The sequence below is a fragment of the Pristiophorus japonicus genome, chromosome 12, assembly GCF_044704955.1.
Source record: "Pristiophorus japonicus isolate sPriJap1 chromosome 12, sPriJap1.hap1, whole genome shotgun sequence".
Classification (NCBI taxonomy): Eukaryota; Metazoa; Chordata; class Chondrichthyes; family Pristiophoridae; genus Pristiophorus; species Pristiophorus japonicus.
In genome coordinates this window covers 9689446-9712373 of record NC_091988.1, presented here as the reverse complement: position 1 = coordinate 9712373, position 22928 = coordinate 9689446, and the positions used below count along the sequence as shown (strand labels likewise).

General features: G+C 46.3%; 1 protein-coding gene across 2 annotated transcripts in view; it reads left to right on the top strand.

Moving 5' to 3' along the window:
- The window catches only part of gxylt2 (glucoside xylosyltransferase 2), a 58545-nt gene extending 38522 nt beyond the window's left edge, over window positions 1–20023 (top strand). The window contains exons 4-7 of one of the 2 annotated variants that reach the window (XM_070894645.1): window positions 1061–1312; window positions 7239–7362; window positions 13391–13563; window positions 18826–20023. In XM_070894645.1, coding sequence (XP_070750746.1) covers window positions 1061–1312; window positions 7239–7362; window positions 13391–13563; window positions 18826–18990 — 714 coding nt within the window. In that variant the 3' untranslated portion in view covers window positions 18991–20023. The remainder of the gene's footprint in view (window positions 1–1060; window positions 1313–7238; window positions 7363–13390; window positions 13564–18825) is intronic. The other variant, XM_070894646.1, reaches the window with a different exon arrangement.
- The last annotated feature ends 2905 nt before the right edge of the window (window positions 20024–22928 follow it).

Genomic DNA, 22928 nt, shown 5'->3' with positions numbered 1-22928 from the left:
TAATGGTCCATTCACAGTGTTAAACAGGAGCGGCTTAAGGATTTGCTGCTGTGTGTCATAACATCTTAAGTGATGAGAGCAGCTTCAAATGATCGTGTTCATTAGAACCAAATGAAAATGTTGGAGGAGAAATGTGCCATCCAGGAGGCGATGACGGGGCGAGACTGGCTTTGTGACCGGGCGTGGCGAGAGTACCGACATCCGCGAAATTCCCATCGAGCTTTGCGGCGGCGGTAACCCTTAGCGCCATGATCTCCTGTGCCACGGAGATGGTGATGGCATTGTGCTGCGCACCGCTCCGATAGCACGCCGGACCCGAACTTTGGTTCCGTCCCCTGCAGTATCGCTGGGCGACAACACCGAGAGCTGCAGGAGGTGTTGTTAGGGAGGTTGTTCGCTTGCGGGGGTGTTAAAGATAAGGCCACGTGTCCAGTTTTATCCTTCAGGTGGTGCTTTGAACATCTTGATGTGCAGCGAGTGATTAGCCCTGCTCTGTTCGAGCGTGTGGGGCTGAGCGTCACGGATCACGGCTGCCGTTTGCGACGAGGGACATTGGTGAAATGCAGAGCCTGCCGCGATGGCCCATTCTCTTTAAGGGAAGGAAGGAGTCTCTGTTCCCGACAGCGCTGCCCTCGACATTGGGCATCCCTCTTGTCGGCTTTAGTGCTCCAAAGGAAGTGGTAGCACTTGATTTAGCGGCCCACTTCCTTCCTGGAGCGCTAAACCGGAAGTTTGCGTCAGAGTCCCCCTCGTAGCACGACCCCAAAAGTTATCGCCCCAAACGGGGCACAAACCAATTTCTCCCCCACAGAGTGTATTTACTGTGTCCACTTCTGGAGATGTCTCCAGATAATCCGAAAGTTTTATAAAACTGAAGCTTCCTTTAGATTTAAAGTTGTAAAAGTAATTCTGGTAGCTCACAAGGACCTGAGATAGTCATGTCCTTTTTTATAATATTAGGACATTTTGGATAATTGTTGAACTTAATTTATTTTATTTGTGGTTTTTATATATATATATATATATTTTTTAAACCTTTGCTTTTCTGCTTCCAAATCAGATGATCCTGAAAGATGTCGACTCTCTGCTGTATGTTGATACCGATGTTCTCTTCCTGAGAGCAGTTGATGATGTCTGGAATTTCCTGAAATTGTTCAATTCCACACAACTTGCAGCCATGGCCCCAGAGCATGAAATACCAAAAATTGGATGGTACAGTCGGTTTGCACGACATCCTTATTATGGAGCAGCTGGTGTCAATTCAGGAGTCATGCTGATGAATCTGACTCGAATAAGAAATCAACTGTTCAAGGTTAAAAAAAAAAATGATTTTGAAAATCTCGAGTTCCGGACACCAGGACGATCAGTGGCGGTCGTTAGGAATCCAGAAAATGTCCCGGAATCTGGGCCCACGCCTCTGGCCACCGCCGACCACTTTTCCCCCTCCACCGCCCCCCCCCCGCGCCTCAGGCCACTCGACCTCCCCTCCCTACCTACCTACGTTGGCCCAGGCGTTTCTGGACTCGGGAAGCCCTATTGCCCCTGCCCTAGTTCCTGTACACCTGACTGCTGATTCACCACATGAAGACCCCTTCGCAACCTCCCCTCTAAAGTATGCCTGGTGCTTGCTACGGTCAGATCGAGTGACGCTCCACCTTCAGGAAGGCTGGCCTCCGCTTCCTGAAGTGGCACAGGGGCCCTCAACATTTTCAGCACCTGAAATGAAGGAGAGCGACAAGGGTTAGCTTTTAGTGTTCAGGTAGAGCAGAGAGAAATCGGTGTCTTCCAAATGCAGCTGCAGTTGGGCAGGCAGAGCGTGTCGAGTGAGATGGGAGAAAGAGGGCAAGTTATAAAGAAATCCTGCGTGACGTCTCCTCCAGCGTCACCATCCATCACGGCTATAACTCACCCCTTGCCCGTGATGGCCAGCACATTTCTTCCAGAGGGATCAGGATGTGCTGGTGAGCTCGAACTCCTCCAGTCACGGCCTCCTTCTGCCTTGAAAGAAGGGGATGTGTTAGTGACTGTTTGGTGAGGTGTTTAGAGAATGTGCCTGTCATATTAGAATAGTTTGTATATTGTGTGGAAGATGTGAGCTGTGGGGATAGGAGGTACAGAATGTGAGAGTCGGAGGAGAAGGAGGTACAGTGAGTATAGAAGAGTGAAGGGGAGTATTGTATTGCGGCTGAGGCAGTACAGGTGTTCGGAGAGATTAATTGAGGTGAGAGGTAAGATTCTTACTATTGTGTTCCTAACACAGATGAGGCTGCACACAGGGAGGTTAAAGTAACAGTGACCTCAGTCTTTAATAAGACACTCCAGAGTGAGGAACAGGCCTTAGGGGCCGGTTTATATGCAGTGCTCCCACGGGATGCTGGGATCCCTTGGGACTTCAGGGGATGAGCTCCCTGGTGGCGGAACATGGGCGTGCATGCTTTACAGATACACATTACTTCCCCGCCCAAAGTCAAAGTGAAAACTATTTACAAGGTGAGGCGGTCGGGAGCCTTTCTTTCCCTGGTGGACCACCTCGGTACAAATGTCTGTTCTGGTGTGTTGGCTGTGCCCTCGCTGGGCTGGCGTGTTGTTGGCCCTGCAGGGCTGCTGTGTGAGACCGGCCTTGCTGTGGGCTGTTGGGCGTGATGGGTTCGATTTCCTGGTCCGGGGTGGTGTCGTTGATCCTTTGGTTGTGTGTTGTGGGATCGATAAAGGTGCTGTCTGCTGTGGGTTGTTCAGGGCAGTCTGTGAACCGCAGCCTCGTTTGGTCCAGGTGCTTTCTGCAAATTTGTCCATTGTCTAGTTTGACTACAAACACCCTACTCCCTTCTTTAGCTATCACCGTGCCCGCGATCCACTTGGGACCATGTCCATAATTTAACACATACACAGGGTCATTCAGATCAATTTCCCGTGACACAGTGGCGCGACCATCGTTTACATTTTGTTGCTGCCGCCTGCTCTCTACCTGATCATGCAGGTTGGGGTGAACCAGCGAGAGTCTGGTTTTAAGTGTCCTTTTCATGAGTAGCACAGCCGGGGGCACCCCTGTGAGCGAGTGGGGTCTCGTGCGGTAGCTGAGCAGTACTCGGGACAGGCGGGTTTGGAGTGAGCCTTCTGTGACTCGTTTGAGGCTCTGTTTGATGGTTTGTACTGCCCACTCTGCCTGCCCATTGGAGGCTGGTTTAAACGGGGCCGAGGTGACATGTTTGATCCCATTGCGGGTCATGAATTCTTTAAATTCGGCACTGGTGAAACATGGCCCGTTGTCACTGACCAGTATGTCAGGCAGGCCGTGGGTGGCAAACATGGCCCTAAGGCTTTCAATGGTGGCGGTGGCGGTGCTTCCCGACATTATTTCACATTCAATCCATTTTGAAAAAGCATCCACCACCACCAGGAACATTTTACCGAGAAACGGGCCCGCATAGTTGACATGGATCCTCGACCATGGTCTGGAGGGCCTGGACCACAAACTTAGTGGTGCCTCTCTGGGCGCGTTGCTCAACTGAGCACATACGCTGCATTGCCGTACACAGGACTCTTAAGCCAGAGTCGATACCGGGCCGCCAGACGTGGGATCTGGCTATCGCTTTCATCATTACTATACCCGGGTGTGTGCTGTGGAGATCCGAGATGAACGTCTCCCTGCCCTTTTTTGGTAGCACTACGCGGTTACCCTACAACAGGCAGTCTGCCTGAATGGACAGCTCCTCCTTTCGCTGCTGGAACGACTTGATTGGTTCTTGCATTTCAATGGGGATGCTGACCCAGCTCCCATGCAGTACACAGTTTTTTACTAGGGACAGCAGAGGATCTTGGCTGGTCTAAGTCCTAATCTGGCGGGTCGTGACGGGTGATTTATCATTTTCAAACGCTTCCATGACCATCAACAAGTCTGCGGGCTGCGCCACCATCAACAAGTTTGCGGGCTGTGCCATTTCCACCCCCGTGGTGGGCAATGGTAGCCGACTGAGAGCATCCACAAAGTTCTTGGCGCCTGGCCTGTGGCGGATGGTATAGTTATAAGCTGATAGCGCGAGTGCCCACCTTTGTATGTGGGCTGAGGCATTAGTATTTATCCCCTTGTTTTCAGTGAACAGGGATGTGAGGGGCTTGTGATCGGTTTCCAGCTCAAATTTGAGGCCAAACAGGTACTGATGTATTTACTTTACCCCAAACACACATGCTAATGCCTCTTTCTCAATCATGCTGTCGGCCCTCTCGGCCTTCGACAAGCTCCTGGAAGCATAAGCGACAGGTTGCAACTTCCCCGCAACGTTAGCTTGTTGTAATACACACCCGACTCCGTACGACGACGCATCACATGCTAGCACAAGTCTTTTACATGGGTTACACAATACAAGCAGCTTGTTGGAGCATAAAATGTTTCTGGCTTTCTCAAAAGCAATTACTTGTTTTTTTTCCCCCATACCCAATTCTCACCTTTATGCAATAACACATGTAGGAGCTCTAAAAGGGTGCTTCACCCCAGTAGGAAGTTACCAAAATAGTTGAGGAGTCCCAGGTACGACCGCAGCTCCGTGACGTTCTGTGGCCTGGGCGCATTCCTGATCGCCTCTGTCTTGGCGTCTGAGGGCTGAATGCCATCCGCAGTGATCTTTCTCCCCAAAAACTCCACTTCTGTTGCCATGAAGATGCATTTCGACCTCTTCAGCCGCAGCCCTATGCGATCCAGTCGCTGGAGGACCTCCTCCAGGTTTTGTAGGTGCTCAGCGGTGTCCCAACCCGTGACCAATATGTCGTCCTGAAATACCACCGTGTGTGGTACTGACTTGAGTAGGCTCTCCATGTTTCTCTGGAAGATCGCTGCAGCCGACCGATTTCCAAACCGGCATCTGTTGTAGATGAACAGTCCCTTGTGCGTGTTGATGCAGGTGTGGCCCTTCAAAGACTCCTCCAGCTCCTGCGTCATGTAGGCCGAAGTCAGGTCGAACTTGGTGAACGTCTTGCCTCCTGACAGCATCGCAAATAGGTCGTCTGCCTTATGTAGCGGGTATTGGTCCTGTAGCGAGAAACGATTAATAGTTACTTTTTAATCGCCGCAAATCTTGACCGTGCCATTACTTTTGAGTACTGGAATAATCGGGCTGGCCCACTCGCTGAATTCCACTGGGAAGATGATGCCCTCGCGTTGCAGCCTGTCCAGCTCGATTTCCACTCTCTCCCTCATCATGTGAGGTACCACTCGCTCCTTGTGGTGAATGGGTCGTGCCTCTGGGACCAAGTGGATCCGCACCTTCGCCCTGGAAAAGTTTCCAATGCCTGGCTCAAAAAGGGAAGGAAATTTGTTGAGAACCTGTGTACATGAGGCCTCATCGACATGTGATAGCGCTCGGATGTCATCCCAGTTGCAGCGGATTTTGTCCAGCCAGCTCCTTCCAAGCAGTGTGGGGCCATCGCCCGGGACAATCCAGAGTGGCAGTTCGTGCACCATGCCCTCGTAGGTGACCTTGACCATGGTGTTGTTCAGGCCAGTGCTAAGCTCTTTGGTGTACGTTCTCAGTTTTGTGTGGATGGGGCTCAGGGCTGGTCTGAGTGCCTTGTTGCACTACAGTCTCTCAAACATCTTTTTACTCATGATGGATTGGCGAGCGCCAGTGTCCAGTTTTATGGCTACGGGTAAGCCATTCAATTTTACATTTAGCATTATAGGTGGACATTTCGTCGAAAATGTGTGCACCCCGTGTACTTCAGCATCTGCCTGCTCTCTCTCAGGCTCGAAATTGCTTTGATCCACCATGGACCGATCTTCCTCTGCCACGTGGTGGTTAGCAGGTTTTGCAGAGCTTGCAGCTCATTTGCAAGCTCATTGGAGGTGCCTCATTGTTCCACAGCTCTTGCAAACATATCCTTTGAAGCGGCATGAATAGGCTGAATGGAAGCCTCCACAATGCCAACAAGGTGTGAATTTCCTTGCATTCATCCTTTGTTGGGGAGTCTGAGTCATCTGGGTCACCTGAGGCCTGCTGGCAGTTGCAGACTCGTGGTTTCTGCCCTGTACATTTCTGCTCGTAAACACAGTTCCAGTTAATTTATGAACATTGCTAGCACTTGTGTGCTGAGAGATTTGTTTGGTGTTATCACTGGTGGACATAAATGCCTGTGCTATCGCAATGACCTTGCTGAGGGTCGGTGTCTCTGCAGTCAAAAGTTTTCATAGGATGGTCTCATGGCCAATGCCCAGTACAAAAAAGTTTCTGAGCATTTCCTCCAGTTCATCATCAAACTCACATTGTCCTGCAAGTCGCCTTAGCTCGGCGATGTCGCTCGCCACTTCCTGACCTTCAGATCGCTGGCACGTGTAGAACCGATACGTTGCCATCAGCACGCTCTCCCTCGGGTTAAGATGCTCCCGAACCAGTGTACTCAGCTCCTTATACAACTTATCTGTGGGTTTCACCGGAGCCAGAAGATTCTTCATGAGGCAGTAGGTCAGTGTCCCACAGACTGTGAGGAGGACCGCTCTCCTTTTTGCAGCGTTTCCTTCTCTGTCCAGCTCGTTGGCTACAAAGTACTGGTCTAGCTGTTCGACATAGGCTTCCCAGTCCTCAACCTCCGAGAACTTCTCCTGGATGCCCACAGTTTGCTGCATCTTTGCGTTGGATTTGTGTACTCGTCGCCGGTTATTGGGTTCCTAACACAGATGAGGCTGCACACAGGGAGGTTAAAGTAACAGTGACCTCAGTCTTCAATAAGACACTCCAGAGTGAAGAACAGGTCTTATATACAGTGCTCCCAAGGGATGCTGGGATCCCTTGGGACTTCAGGGGATGAGCTCCCTGGTGGCGGAACATGGGAGTGCATGTTTTACAGATACACAACACTTACCTTGACCGCTCTGGTGAGGCCATTAAATTTTTTCCTGAATGGCCAAGCTCCTGGCATTGACCACCTCAGCGGCATCTTCCCATTAGTTGCCAAGCCAAGAAGGCTTTCTGCCCTTGACAGACTGGACCAGGGCCTCCAAAGCTGCATCCATAAACCTGGGTGCCCTCTCTGTGCCTCTCACAGCCAGTATAGACCTTTCACAGGGTTACCCTATTTTCTACAGTGTGTTCATCTTGTAAAGTTTTAAAATGTCAAATAACTGGTAATTTCTTGATTGATTTAACTGTTCTTTGCATCTTCAATTGGCCCCCAGTAGGACTGGTGTGTAAGTGCAATGTCATTCACTTTACATGTGTGAGAAGTAATGTTTCTGGCTTCTATTCCTATAGAATAGTATGATTCCAACTGGCCTCAAATGGGAAGAATTGCTGTATCCTTTATACCACAAATACAAAAACGATATCACATGGGGAGACCAGGATTTATTAAATATAATCTTTCACTACAACCCAGGTATGTAATGCAAAGCCTGCTGCTATAATTTGTTTTCCAACGTTTTTCTTTTAAAAGGCAACAACAGTCTATCAACTTCCCATTTTAATTATGACTTTCCAAAATATTTGTAGATTTGAGATGAATGCAAATGATTTCACTGCAGGCTGTTCTCTCTGATATCATTCTGTGTATTATCTGCTAGTTTGTAATTAACAATTATTTTGCTGCTGAAAAAAAAACCAATAGCTTCTTACCTTAGATTTGCTTACGTTACATTGGCCCGGAATGTATGGGGCTTATGATGGCGTACACCCTGTGTCTGCCGTCGTAAGTGCTCTGAATGGCCTCACAAGTTTCTGGTTTCCGCATGCAATGTGAATGTGCAGAAACCTGGAACCCTGTGGTCTTGTCAAGTTCGTTTGGACGGATCCAACAGATCCACGTCGCTGGTGCAGAGTTGGACAATTTGCCCAACTCGTGCTCAGCGAATACCCACCAAACCCTTTACGCCTGGTAAAAGCAGGTGGAAGGCTTTTTACCAGCATAAGGGTTAAAATAAATGTTAATAACATTTTTTTTTAATGATTTAAACATTAAACATTTAAAATTAGTTTAGGTAAATTTTGTCCCGTTTAAAAATGTTTAAATTTATTTTTCAAAAAATAAAATGGTTTATTTCAAATGTTTCATAAAAGGGTGTTTTAATTAATTTTGAACCTGTGATCATTTATTTTTACTTAAGTGGGGGGTGATGTTTTATTTATTCGGTGATTTCTATTGTGCATGTGGGGATTCTGTATGTAAATGGAATTCCCATAAGCACAATTGGAATGGAGTGACTCCTGCCAATAAGCCAGAAGCTGTGCAGAACCATTCTACCCATAACCGTCCCAAATTTAAAAATAACCTTCACCACAACAGACGGAGGATCTGAGAAGTGCTGAGCACATCACCAATACATTTTTATTATTTGTTAGAGGTTCCCAATCTGCCGTCCCTGCAACTGTTGCAGGAATCTCCCAATGCTTCTAGTCTCAAAACAGTAATTTGCAGAATATTAACAAACTACCCGGCAGCCAAACTAGCCCCAGCTGAAAACTACCAACTCTGACCAACCACAATTTAGTGCGCCAAACAAGTGGCTCATGCCACAAGTACATAGAAAATAGGTGCAGGAGCAGGCCAGTCGGCCCTTTGAGCCTGCACCACCATTCAACATGATCATGGCAGATCATCAATTAATAAATTCAAGTACAACTGAACCAGATTTTTTTTTAATCCACTTTTTATTCCTCATTTTTGGGAACATTTAACAACAGCAAAAACACTGGAACTGCGCATGTGCAACTCCTTCCGGTTCGTCCCAATGGGAATCCCCCTTTGTCATTGGAGGACCTGCCCCACGTGATCCCAGCGACGCTTGCAAACCACCTGCGCCCCTGGGAGCTGTGACCTTTATGCAGGCCCACGCCTGGAGGCCCAGGACCGGAACAGCCCAAAGCTCCAGAGACAGCAGATAAATACCTCGTTTTCTTCGGTACGTGGGCAGCAAGCCTCTGACCGCAATGTCCAGGGCATGGTAATGCAATGTAACGTCTCCCTGAGATCCATTCAGCTGGGCTCTGAGGTGATCCTGAATACTGGCGAGTAAAATGAGCATGGTTTCAATTTTTAAAAATCATGGGTTAGAACCTCCACTTTTGTGGTAATCGCCCCAAAATGGGCAATATTTCCGGCGTGGGCAGTAAGAAAGGGTTTTCTGATCGCCAGCTTCTCGCCCATTCGCAAACCACCTAGTTTCCACTTTTGAAAATGGGTGTTACCGCCAGCGATATAAAATGGGCAGTAGCGTAAATTTTTTTGACCTTCTGCCGTAAAGTGTGGCCGTCCTTAGCAACAGCACGGCAACGCTCGATTCCCGCGATTCTGGAGGTCAAGGGTCATCATGACATGCGCAGAAGAGGAGAGAGAGAGGGAGCTCAGAGGGACTGAAGGCGTGTGTGGGTGTGGTGTGGCTGCTTTGGGAGGAAGGAGGGAGACTGTAGAGCTTCACAGCAAGTAGGCAAACAAAAACTAGCTCTTACCAGTCACATATTTGCCCGAATTTGCCCTATAATGGAGAGAGAAGAGGAAGCTTCACGGCACGCTGTGGAGACTGACGCTGGAGAGAACAGTGAGGTGGGAGAGGAGCACATTGGAGGCCGCAAAAGAGCCAGGAGGTTCTCAGATGAGGCACATGCCTCCCTCCTGCAGGAGGTCGAGTTACGCTAGGGTGATTGGACACAGGGAGGGCGTGGGAAGCCCACCCCAAAGGCCTACCAGAGGATATGGACCGAGATAGCAGAAGTGGTCTCGTCGGCGACCAATGAGGTGTGTGAGGGCAACCAATGCCGCAAATGATGGAACGACCTTGTGGGATCCCCAAGAGTAAGTATTACATTGATTTGCATGTACTTATATATTTATTAAATTGATTTGTAACAGCCATGAGTGACTATTAGCAGATGTGAGGTCTTTCACTTTTACCGGCAATGTTTTCCTCAAGCCTGCAGTTACTGTGTACATCTTTAGATAAAGAATGAAAATTATCAAAATAATCATGATTACATCTGTCGGTTATGTGTTGTATCAGTGTCTGTGACGGTACCGAGCAATGATATCACGCAATGATCTCATGCCATGTCGTCCTGTCACCTTTTACAGAAGAAGCTATCGACGATGAGGTCCGTGCAGAGGTGAACGGGTGGGGGGCCACCAGTCCCCAGCGACACCACAGAGATGGAGGAGCGAGTGTTCGTACTCGTGGGGAAGCACCCCCGGACAGCCACGGACACATCTACAGACCCTGAAGTGATGCCACGTGAGTAAAGCTTACATCATTGCGTCATGGAAAGTCAGTAGATGCCACACCCACTCATATCCGAACAATCATATATGATAGATGATTTATACAATTGTCATATAAATAATGCTGGTCTAATGAAAATCATTGCAATGCACAATGTGTTGATGGTCATGAAATGTGATGTCTGCGATGATTTTGAGAGCGGTGGTGCTTTTGTCGTGCATATGCTGTGTGTAGCGCTGGACTCACCTTGTCACCCTAGCACCCGCTTCTCCTCTAATAACTTCATTTGTGTTTTGCAGCTCAGCCAGCAGCGCGGCCCCAGGCAAGGCCACAGAGGCCAGAAGGTGGGAGCACGGGGCAGGAGTCGGCGGACGATCCCACTACATCTGGTGCTGAGGAGCTCCGATTGTCACCCGTCAATCCGCTGGGCCTGTTCTCCATGGATGAGAGCGCGGACTTCGAGGAACCTGCAACGCCACGCTCCAGAAGCCATTCCACCCTAAGGCCATCTCGTGCTCCTCCGGTAATTCCCGCCTCCACTCTGGAGGTACTGGCTCCAAGCACCTCACCACAGGGCACCCCATTTGCCCCCATGATGGCGCCGACCCCGTGGAGGTCTCGTGGACGTGGCAGGTCTGTTCCGCGAGCACCACATGAGAGCGGAGAGATGGTGCAAAAGGACTGTAGACATTGGTGACCAGCTCATCAAAGCATTGGGGGGCATATTCCGACAGCTGGCCACCATCTCCGGCAACATGACTGAGTACATTCCGCGGATGATGGAGGCCCTGGATGCGATAGCCAAGAACACTGCTTGCACAGGCCTCCCAGTGGCCCCAGAGCGTAGCATTCCACCCCTAGGTTCCGCACCACCACTGCGAACGATAAATTAGAGCAAGGACCAAGATCCTGCTTCTGCATCAGAGAATGTTTCCCCCTCGGCACCCTGGCTCCTGTACCCGTCTAACGACCACATCTGCCTTCATCCCCTCCAAAGAGGCACCGCCTGAGAAGCTCCTCGGCCAGGCGCCGTAGAGTGAGGAGGGGAAGAGGTAGAGGTGGGGAGAAGAGGCGGGGGAAAGGAAAGTGAGGGTGCATGTGCGCAGGTGATGGCTGTGTTATATCTCTGGGTATATGCAATTTGTTGCAATGTATGGTGGCTGGGGACCACACTCCTGCTTTGCCTTTGTATTGTGTGTTGCTGGATATGTTGAACATGTGATTTATGTCAATGGTGGAAAAAGTGGGGTGTGGGCGGGGGTTGGGTTTTATTGGCTGTGATGCTTATGATTTCAGACCAATGTTGGTGTAAAAATTTTGTTATTGAACCATAACCTTGTTGCGCGTTGTCTCAGATAGCTGCACCGTTACACACTGGTGATTTCTTAAGAGTTAAATACAACTCATCAACATAAACTTTAACTGGCACCAAGGTGATGGGCACCATTGATATCTGAGCTGCACAAACACAGCAGTGTGTCAGCGTTGTCACTCACATCAACGCTTCTTCAGGTAAATCGTTCAGATATCAGCTCCTCACTTAAGAGTGGGATTTTAAAAATGCCAGCCCCACCACTGGCGTTCGTTCAGAACAGTTCCACTTTTTGTGAGCGTTTTTTTTGGGCGAGCGATATTTTGGGCGATATGTGTGCGAGGTGGTGAAATTGACGCTGGCCGATCTGCTGGGCGTTAGTATTGGTAAATATGCTCCTTACGACAAAAAAATGTGGGCGGACGGTATTATTGAATGTCGGCGTTAATTCCGTGCGGAAAGTAACACTGGGCAATATTATGGGCGTTGATTTTGCCCATTCTGGTGATTCTGCCCTAGAAAAAGTGGGCGGACGGTAATATTTTCTCACAGCCTCAAGCACATGGGGAAAGTAACGTTGCCGATAAGTTTCCTAAAAATGGGCGTCAGTTTCCATTTTGTGGCTAAATGGGTGATATCCGGGCGTTATGCATCATTTCGGTGGTTAAATGGGCGTTAAGCATGCAAAAAAGTGCAGGTTCTAGCCCTGTAGCTTTATACATTTTCAAAGTGGTTCGGAAGAGTTACAGGAAATGGCCTAATCTTCGGTTTCTTGTTACTTGAATACAACGTTGTTACTGATGTTTGCACTTGAGCATATAAACTGTGTCACATATAAAAAAACTGAAGAGCAGGTAGTTAAACCAAGGCTAGGATCTAATTGAGGGATATATACAGACAGTCTTAGAGAACAGAAGCAAAGCATGAGTAATACCTGCAGTTAACACAGAGATAATCACACACTTGACTTTGTGCTTAGTAATTATGAAGAAAAATATCAATTCACTATTTCTGAACTATTTCTCTGGTACAGCAAAGGTATTTAAATATGCATGATCTAGGACCTGAAGATAAATCATATTACATAATTGCACTGGTGGCATTACCAAGTTTACAGTAAAATTCACTCTTGTGGATTATAAATGTTTGCCCTTTGTGGACCATTTCACAAATGCCCAGAGAAGCATGCATAACCCGACATGCTGACCTTGATATTACAATATACATAAACTACTCTTTTACAACTGAAGATTTGAATTTGAGTCTTGAGATTACCAACAATCCCTTTGCAAATGTTTTTTTTTTCTTTCTCCCTCTCTCTCTCTCTCTCTCTCTCTCTCTCTCTCCCTCCCTCTCTGGTGAGAACAGTGAGTCGTGCCAGGGTGCAGTTTGAGTGCTGGCAGACTTATTCTTTGTGTAAACCTAGACTAGAGTGTTAGCAGATGCTCCAGCTGTCGGGGTCATCACTGTCCTCGTAGGTCACTGCATAGCAACAGCACCAGGAGCCATGAGTGATTTTATTTTTCTCCTCCCAAGCCCAAGAATATTTTGATTAATTGTAGTGCCCCAACACCAGCCTAGTTTGGATCATTAGACTCCGTACAAATCGTAGACTGCGCCTGCAACCTCCCTGGGCTGTATAGGTCAGTCTCTCACCACATGGAGCATTTACTCACAGCTATCAGGGAAGCCTACAAAAGCTAATGTTAAGGAAGCTTAGTGTTTAATATATGGAACATAAAAGGGTTGGTTTTTTAGAAGCATCCCAAATCTTTTCAGAAGTTGAATATTAAAGGGTGAAGCGGTTTAATAAGAAAATACATTTAACAAAAATTAGTAATTCATTTGGGTAGGATACTAAAATAATATTTCTTTTGATTCTGTAGAATACCTGTACGTGTTCCCCTGTCAGTGGAATTATAGACCAGATCATTGTATGTACGGCAGCAACTGTCGGGGAGCAGAGGACCACGGTGTCTCCATTCTCCATGGAAACCGTGGTGTTTATCATGATGACAAACAGCCTGCCTTCAAAGTAATGTATGAGGCTATACGTGATGTAAGTATTTTAAACACAAAAGTGATATGTCTCCTTTCTGAAGAGCTACAGTTTTATCAGTAGTATTTGCTTTGATTGCTATCTGTGCATTGAAGTTTCAAATGATCTATCTGTGATTGCAGCTCCATTACTGATGAACTGTCACTCCACCTCTGAACTCGGCTCCAGCTCCATTGTGCTTATACAGTGAAAGACTGATAAGAGCACATCGTTAATGTTCGAAACAAATATGATCTCCCTCATTCGGTCCTTCTGCTGTACTTAATGGCTAGAGAGAAAATGGGACTGATGGATGTTGCGTTGGCCTACGTTTCTCTGTTATTTCAAAAAAAAATCCCAGTTTACTCTTGTGATCATGTGAACATTTGACTTCAGTTCGGTGTTTTGAGTATGTGACAGTGATACAAACAAATTCTATTAATAATTCAGAGCACTTGATGGTTGAGCTATCACAGCACGATACACTGTGCCCCAAAGATGCGTCATTAATATTGTGTCATCAGAATGGCATTTGTGGTACATTCGTGTCACATTTCCTGACTGTCTTTTTGCAAGAATGAGGATATTATCATCGTGCAATATTCCGGTCAGAATGTTCAATCTCTTTGTGAAAATCAACTGGAACAATTAAGTAAGTTTGAACGACCTCTTCCGCCTATGGCTTCACGAGCACCTGGCCATTCTGCGTCTCCCGTTCTGTCTATGGTTGTGTAGGTCAGTAAACAAGGACGTACAATCTCAACTTTGGCAGTCTAGCAACATTTGAAGATAAAAAGCACAATGCACTGCTGGAAGTTGTTCATAAGACATAAGTACATAAGAACTAGAAGCAGGAGAAGGCCATATGGTCCCTCGAGCCTGCTCGACGATTCAGCAAGATCATGGCTAATCTACCACAACTACATTTTTCTGCACACTCTTCATATCCCTTGATTTCCCCGAGAGTCTAAAAATCTGTTGATCTCAGCCTTGAATATATTAAACAATTCAGCATCCACACTGCTTTGGGGCAGAGAATTCCAAAGATCCACCACCCTCTGAGTGAAGAAATTTATCCTCCTCTCAGTCCTAAATGAGACTGTGACTGCTGGTTCTCGACTCCCCAGCCCAGGGGAAACATCCTTCCAACATCTACCCTGTCAAGCCCTGTAAGAATGTTATCTGTTTCAATGAGATCACTTCTCATTCTTCTCGATTCTAGGGAATATAGGCCCATTCTCCTCAATCTCCTCCTACTTCCTGATCTGCCGAGCCAAGACTCTGTCTCACGACTCTCGTTATGTCATCCTTTATTATCACAGCGACCTCTCCTTTTCCAGTCTGCCTGTCTTTTCACAACTTCAAGTACCCTCAAATATTTAGTTCCCAACCCTGGTCATTTTGCAACCACGTCTCTGCAATGGCTATTAGATAAAACCCATTAATCTCTATTTAGTTCCACTAATTCATCTATCTTATTAAGATGGCTTCGTGCATTCAGATAAAGAGCCTTTAATTTTAACTTTTTACCATTATTCCCTGCTTTCCTCTCATTCGCTGATGCACTATTACCGTTAAATTCTCTGACCCTTCCTATCACTCTCCGCTTATCGTTACTCACATCACTACATTGCTCCATTAGTTGACGGAATTGAAGGCCAATAAATCCCCAGGGCCTGATAGTCTACATCCCAGCACTAGAAATAGTGGATGCATTGGTGATCATTTTCCAACAGTCTATCGACTCTGGATCAGTTCCTGTGGACTGGAGGGTTGCTAATGTAACACCACTTTTTTTAAAAAGGAAGGAGAGAGAAAACGGGTAATTATAGACCAGTTAGCCTGACATCAGTAGTGGGGAAAATGTTGGAATCAATCATTAAGGATGAAATAGCAGCACATTTGGAAAGCAGTGATAGGATTGGCCCAAGTCAGCATGGATTTATGAAGGTCATGCTTGACAAATCTTCTGGAATTCTTTGAGGATGTAACCAGTAGAGTGGACAGGGGAGAACCAGTGGATGTGGTATATTTGGACTTTCAAAAGGCTTTTGACAAGGTCCCACACAAGAGATTGGTGTGCAAATTCAAAGCACATGGTATTGGAGGTAATGTACTGACGTGGATAGAGAACTGGTTGGCAGACAGGAAGCAGAGAGGCGGGATAAACGGGTGTTTTTCAGAATGGCAGGCAGTGACTAGTGGAGTGCCGCAGGGCTCAGTGCTGGGACCCCAGCTATTTACAATATACATTAATGATTTGGATGAAGGAATTGAGTGTAATATCTCCAAGCTTGCAGATGACACTAAACTGGGTGGCGGTGTAAGCTGTGAGGAGGACGCCAAGAGGCTGTAGGCTGATTTGGACAAGTTAGGCGAGTGGGCAAATACATGGCAGATGCAGTATAATGTGGATAAATGTGAGGCTATCCACTTTGGCGGCAAAAACACAAAGGCAGAATATTATCTGCATGGCGGCAGATTAGGAAAAGGGGAGGTGCAACGAGACCTGGGTGTCATGATTCATCAGTCATTGAAGGTTGGCATGCAGGTACAGCAGGCAGTGAAGAAGGCAAATGGTATGTTGGCCTTCATAGCAAGGGGATTTGAGTATAGGAGCAGGAAAGTCTTACTGCAGTTGTACAGGGCCTTGATGAGGCCCCACCTGGAATATTGTGTTCAGTTTTGGTCTCCTAATCTGAGGAAGGACATTCTTGCTATTGAGGGAGTGCAGTGGCGGTTCACCAGACTGATTCCCGGGATGGCAGGACTGAAATATGAGGAGAGACTGGATCGACTGGGCCTGTTTTCACTGGAGTTTAGAAGGATGAGAGGGGATCTCATAGAAACATATAAAATTCTGACGGGACTGGACAGGTTAGATGCAGGAAGAATGTTCCCGATGTTGGGGAAGTCCAGAACCAGGGGACATAGTCTTAGGATAAGGGGTAAGCCATTTAGGGCTGAGATGAGGAGAAACTTCTTCATTCAGAGAGTTGTTAACCTATGGAATTCCCTACCGCAGATAGTTGTTGATGTCAGTTCGTTAGATATATTCAAGAGGGAGTTAGATATGGCCCTTGCGGCTAAATGGATCAAGGGGTATGGAGAGAAAGCAGGAACGGGGTACTGAAGGAATGATCAGCCATGATCTTATTAAATGGTGGTACAGGCTCGAAGGGCTAGATGGCCTGCTCCTGCACCTATTTTCTATGTTTCTATGTTGCATTAACTTGACTTTCTCTTTAAATTTCAAAATTTTCCCTCATCCCCCACGCTTTTTAGTTTAAAGCACTATCTACAGCCCCAGTTATTTGATTCGCCAGGACACTGGTCCCAGCCCACTTTAAGTGAAGCACTCCCCAACTGAACAGCTCCCTCTTTTCCCACTGCTGGTGCCAGTGTCCCATGAATCAAAACTCCCACACCACTCTTTAACTCTTTGATTTGCTTGTCTCTATGCCAATTTGTGTGTGGCTCAGATAACAATCCAGAGATTATTACCTTTGAGATTCTGCCTTTTTAATTTGGACCCGAACTCCTCAAACTCTCTCAGCAGAACCTCATTTCTAGTTCTACCCAGAACAACATAAGAATTAGGAGCTGGAGTCGGCCATTTGGCCCCTCGAGCCTGCTCCGCCATTCAATAAGATCACGGCTGATCTTCTACCTCAACTCCACTTTCCTGCACTGTCCCCATATAGAATTATAGAAATTTACAGCACGGAAGGAGGCCATTTCAGCCCATCGTGTCCACATTGGTGACAAAGAGCTACCCAGCCTAATCCCATTTCTAGCTCTTGGTCCGTAGCCCTGTAGGTTATGGCACTTCAAGTGAACATCCAAGTACTTGTTAAATGTGGTGAGGGTTTCTGCCTCTACCATCCTTTCAGGCACTGAGTTCCAGACCCCCACCACCTTCTGGGTTAAAAAAAAAATCCCCTCAAACCTCATACCAATTACTTTCAATCTATGCCCGTCACTCTGTCCCCGCTCTCGGGCGCTGCTCCTTTATTCCGCCGCTCTGTTCCCTTGATTTTCAAAAATGTATTGATCTCTGTCTTGAATATACTCAGAGACTGAGCCTCTACAGTCCTCTGGGATAGAGAATTCTGAAAATTCACCACTCTCTGAGTGAAGAAGTTTCTCCTCATCTCGGTCCTAAATGGCCGACCCCTTATTCTGAGACTGTGACCCCCCTGGTTCTAGATTCCTCAGCCAGAGGAAACATCCTCCCTGCATCTAGCTTTGTGTTGTTGGATCCTAAGTAGACAACGACAACTGGTTCCTCCCCCTCCCACTCCAGATTCTTCTGCAGCCACGAGAAGATATCCTGGCACCGGGCAGGCAACACAGCCTTCTGAACTGCCGGTCGTAGATGCAGAGAACAGTATCTATCCCCTGGACTATCCTGTCCCCTACCCACTTGAATGGCCTCCTGTGCCATGGTCACTTTCCTCATCCACTCTGCAGACTCTGCCCTCATCCACGCAGGCAGTAAGTACTGCACCTTGTATCTGTAGAAACATAGGAATTTACAGCGCAGAAGGAGGCCATTTCAACCCATTGTGTCCATGCCGGCCGACAAAGAGCCGCACGGCCCTCGGTCAGTAGCCCTAAAGATTACATATAAACCAATGAACAATGAGGGAAAGGCAAAGAGCACCCAGCCCAACCAGTCCGCCTCACCACAACTACAACACCCCTTATACTGAAACATTCTACACTCCACCCTAACCGAAGCCATGTGATCGCCTGGGAGAGGCAAAAACAAGATTAAAACCCAGGCCAATTTAGGGAGAAAATATCTGGGAAAATTCCTCTCCGGCCCATCCAGGCGATCGACACTAGTCCAGGAGATCCTCGACTCCTGGCCGTATTCTATTCCCGGCAGTACTTACCATTATATCTGCGCCGGCCAACAAAAGGTCATCCAGTCTAATCCCAATTATCAGCTCTGGGTCCGTAACCCTGCAGGTTACAGCACTTTAAGTGCCCATCCAACCATCTCTTAAAAGTGGTGAGGGTTTCTGCATCCACCACTCTTCCAGGCAGCGAGTTCCAGATCCCCACAACCTTCTGCGTAAAGAAGCCCCCCCCCTCAAATCCCCTCTGCTCTGAGAAAGAATTGGTTGGTCCCACCCTGTGATGCTGATGGGTTAGCCTTCCTCATATATGACGTAGAAGTCAGATTCCATTGATAAATGTGCAGTGGTGTCCTGGAACTATTGAAATTTATTTTAAAGGAAAGAAGTTGATCATACACCTTTTTTTGTCTTTCAGTTTCCCTTTGAAGATAATTTGTATCAGTCTCTATATTTCCCACTCCAAAACAGCTTCATGAAAACTGTACATACTTTATGTGGGAGGCTTCCACAAGTCTTCCTTAAACAGATTGAACAAGCCATGAGAAAAGCGTATGAGCAACGTGTCATTCATGTTGGATAGCGACTGAAAACGGAAGATATTCTCGTGTGTGCTACACTAACTCGAAGGGAATGCTCAGTTTTATTTTTCCAGTTTTCATTTGCATACATTTTTGTTTCTGTTCTATTACTGTCCAGATTTTATACAGCAAAAGCCCCACATGATTACTTCATCTGACCCTTGATGCACTTTTTAACTCGAGCAGAATAGCAGTCGTGTTGTTGGTTCCTAGATGCCGGATTGCACATGTCACATGGCTTGTGATGTACCCCTATACAAATATATGTTGTTGGTTAACTGTGAAGCCAGGAAGATATTGATTCACTTGGCTGGATTCAATAAGAGCAGGCTGACACTTGTGGTGAATGACCTGTATTGGAGAACTGTTCTGTGGGTGATGCGAAATGCATTAATCCTCGAGACATCAAGGGGGATCCGAAGGTTGAAGAAATGGAACAAATGCTGTGAACTGTATGGGCAAGGAGTTTGGTTGGTTTGCATTTTTGTTTCCCCTTTCTTATAGAAACCAACAATGTGTATTTAAAATTTGTTTTAGAACACAATGTGCTGAAATTTATTTTTCTGTATCAAGTAAGTTGTTACTATTCAAACAAGTGCACTTGGTTGCATTGCAGAAACATTCCATGGGGCAGTCACTGTGAAGGACTTGTCTGCATTACTGAGTATTCTCTGAGCAGCTCCTTGACCATGTCATGGATAAAGGCAATGCCTTATGTAGCACTAAGCTAAACAGGCCAGAAGGTTGCAGGTTCGATTCCTGGTCTGTGCTGAGTTAACTGATGTCAACTGGGCAGCAGTTGGGGGCTACAATTGGCCGAAGTGCCCTTGTGTGTTTGAGGGGAAGAAAAAGCAAGCAGGGTTCCTGTGAGTCTGACTGGATTGATGATGACCTCCATGGCTGAATAGCCTACTAACAGTTCACTGATGAACGATGGTCAGTTAGGGGAGGTACCATGGAACTGTACCCCAGCAAGAGTTGGCACTTTGAGGAGAGGTAGAAAATTGTAAAAAAAAAAGAAGTGGGTGGGGGAAATGGGAGGGTTATGTGGTACCAAAAATATTGAGATGAAAATTAACATTTACCAAAAGAAGGAATTTTCCTTTATTCCAGAAACAAAAATTACGATGACAATTATTCAGAAACCGATCTGAAGAGGTATAATTCAGCAGGGACATTTTGCCATGGTGAATCTACTGTTAGTAAGTCAGTGGTTTAGTTTCTGTGAACATACCAACTTGGACAACAGGAGCTTGGGTGATAATATTGTGTTCCAAACACGGTTCTCGCAGAAAATACTGTTTAAAGGATCGAATCCACCAGACGACCACCTAAAGATTTGGCAGATATTTTTCCTGATAAAATAACTTAATAAATTATGATCGGACCATGTTTGGAGAACATTTCGACTGCTTTGGATGTATCGTAAAAGAGCTTTCTTTTTTTAAAAAAGTGAGGTTTTAACTCTTCAACTTTTTGTATGTATTTTTTTAATTATGTATTGTGCTCAAATTACTGCAATACTTGAGAATATCAGTACTTTGGCATATCTTCGTATTTTCTGCAATGTGGAAATGTCATTCCAGGGCACCAGAATGGTCCGGCAGTTTCCATGAAGATGGTCATTTATTGGGCCCACTGCTCAAAGCATGAAACCAGTGGTACCAAAAGAAAACTAGAATTGTGTACACTTCTAAAGAGTGCTACTATAACAAATCAATTGATTCTCCGAGCAGTTGTGTTTGAAGTCCAAGCTATTTTTTATAATGTGACACATAATCCACAATATTTATACGTGTTTGTTTCGAATAAAAGGTAATATTTCATGAATAAAAATGTTACTGTCAGCTATGGCACTCAGTTGCATTATTTTTGCAGTAAGCTTTTATACACCCCTCTATTCAAAAAAGGAGGCAGACAAAAAGCAGGAAACTATAGACCAGTTAGCCTAACATCTGTGGTTGGGAAAATGTTGGAGTCCATTAGTAAAGAAGCAGTAGCAGGACATTTAGAAAAGCAAAATTTGGTCAGGCAAAGTCAGCATGGATTTATGAAGGGGAAGTCATGTTTGACAAATTTGCTGGAATTCTTTGAGGATGTACCGAACAGGGTGGATAAAGGGGAACCAGTGGATGTGGTGTATTTGGACTTCCAGAAGGCATTTGAAAAGGTGCCACAGAAAAGGTTACTGCACAAGATAAAAGTTCACAGAGCTGGGGGTAATATATTAGCATGGATAGAGGATTGGGTGACAAACAGAAAACAGAGAGTCGGGATAAATGGTTAATTCTCTGGTTGGCAATTGGTAACGAGTGGGGTGCCGCAGGGATCAGTGCTGGGACCTCAACTATTTACAATCTATATGAACGATTTGGAAGAGGGGACTGAATGTAACGTAGCCAAGTTTGATACAAAGATGGGAGGAAGGGCAATGTGTGAGGAGGACATAGAGGCTGCAGGAGGATGTAGACAGGCTAAGTGAGTGGGCAAGACTTTAACAGACAGAGTACAATGTTGGAAAGTGTGAGGTCATGCACTTTGGCAGAAAAAAAATCAAAGAGCAAGTTATTATTTAAATGGAGAAAGATTGCAAAGTGCCGCAGTACAGCGGGACCTGGGGGTACTTGTGCATGAAACACAAAAGGTTAGTATGCAGGTACAGCAAGTGATCAGGAAGGCCAATGGAATCTTGGCCTTTATTGCAAGGGAGTGGAGTATAAAAGCAGGGAAGTCTTGTTACAGCTGTACAGGGTATTGGTGAGACCACACCTGGAATACTGCATGCAGTTTTGGTTTCCATGTTTACGAAAGGATATACTTTGGAGGCAGTTCAGAGAAGGTTCACAAGGTTGATTCCGGGGATGAGGGGGTTGACTTATGAGGAAAGGTTGAGCAGGTTAATTATAGACTGGCTAGCCTGACAACAATAGTGTGGAAAATATTGGAATCAATTATTAAAGATGAAATAGCAGCACATTTGGAAAGCAGTGACAGGATACGTCCAAGTCAGCATGGATTTATGAAGGGGAAATCATGCTTGACAAATCTTCGAGAACTTTTTGAGGATGTAACTAGTAGAGTGGACAAGGGAGAACCAGTGGATGTGGTGTATTTGGACATTCAAAAGGCTTTTGACAAAGTCCCACATACGAGATTGGTGTGCAAAATTAAAACATGGTATTGGGGGTAATGTATTGACGTGGATAGAGAACTGGTTGGCAGACAGGAAGCAGAGAATTGGGATAAACGGGTCCTTTTCAGAATGGCAGGCAGTGACTAGTGGAGTGCCACAGGCTCAGTGCTGGGACCCCAGCTATTTACAATATACATCAATGATTTAGATGAAGGAATTGAGAGTAATATCTCCAAGTTTGCAGATGACACTAAGCTGGGTGGCGGTGTGAGCTGTGAGGAGGATGCTAAGAGGCTGCATGGTGACTTGGACAGGTTAGGTGAGTGGACAAATGCATAGCAGATGCAGTATAATGTGGATAAATGTGAGGTTATCCACTTTGGTGGCAAAAACATGAAGGCAGAATATTATCTGAATGGCGGCAGATTTGGAAAAGGGGAGTTGCAACGGGACCTGGGTGTCATGGTACATCAGTCATTGAAAGTTGGCATACAGGTGCAGCAGGTGGTGAACAAGGCAAATGGTATGTTGGCCTTCATAGCTAGGGGATTTGAGTATAGGAGCAGGGAGGTCTTACTGCAACTGTACAGGGCCTTGGTGAGGTCTCAGCTGGAATATTGTGTTCAGTTTTGGTCTCCTAATCTGAGGAAGGACGTTCTTGCTATTGAGGGAGTGCAGCAAAGGTTCACCAGACTGATTCCCGGGATGGCAGGACTGAAATATGAGGAGAGACTGGATCGACTGGGCCTGTATTCACTGGAGTTTAGAAGAATGAGAGGGGATCTCGTGGAAGCATACAACATTCTG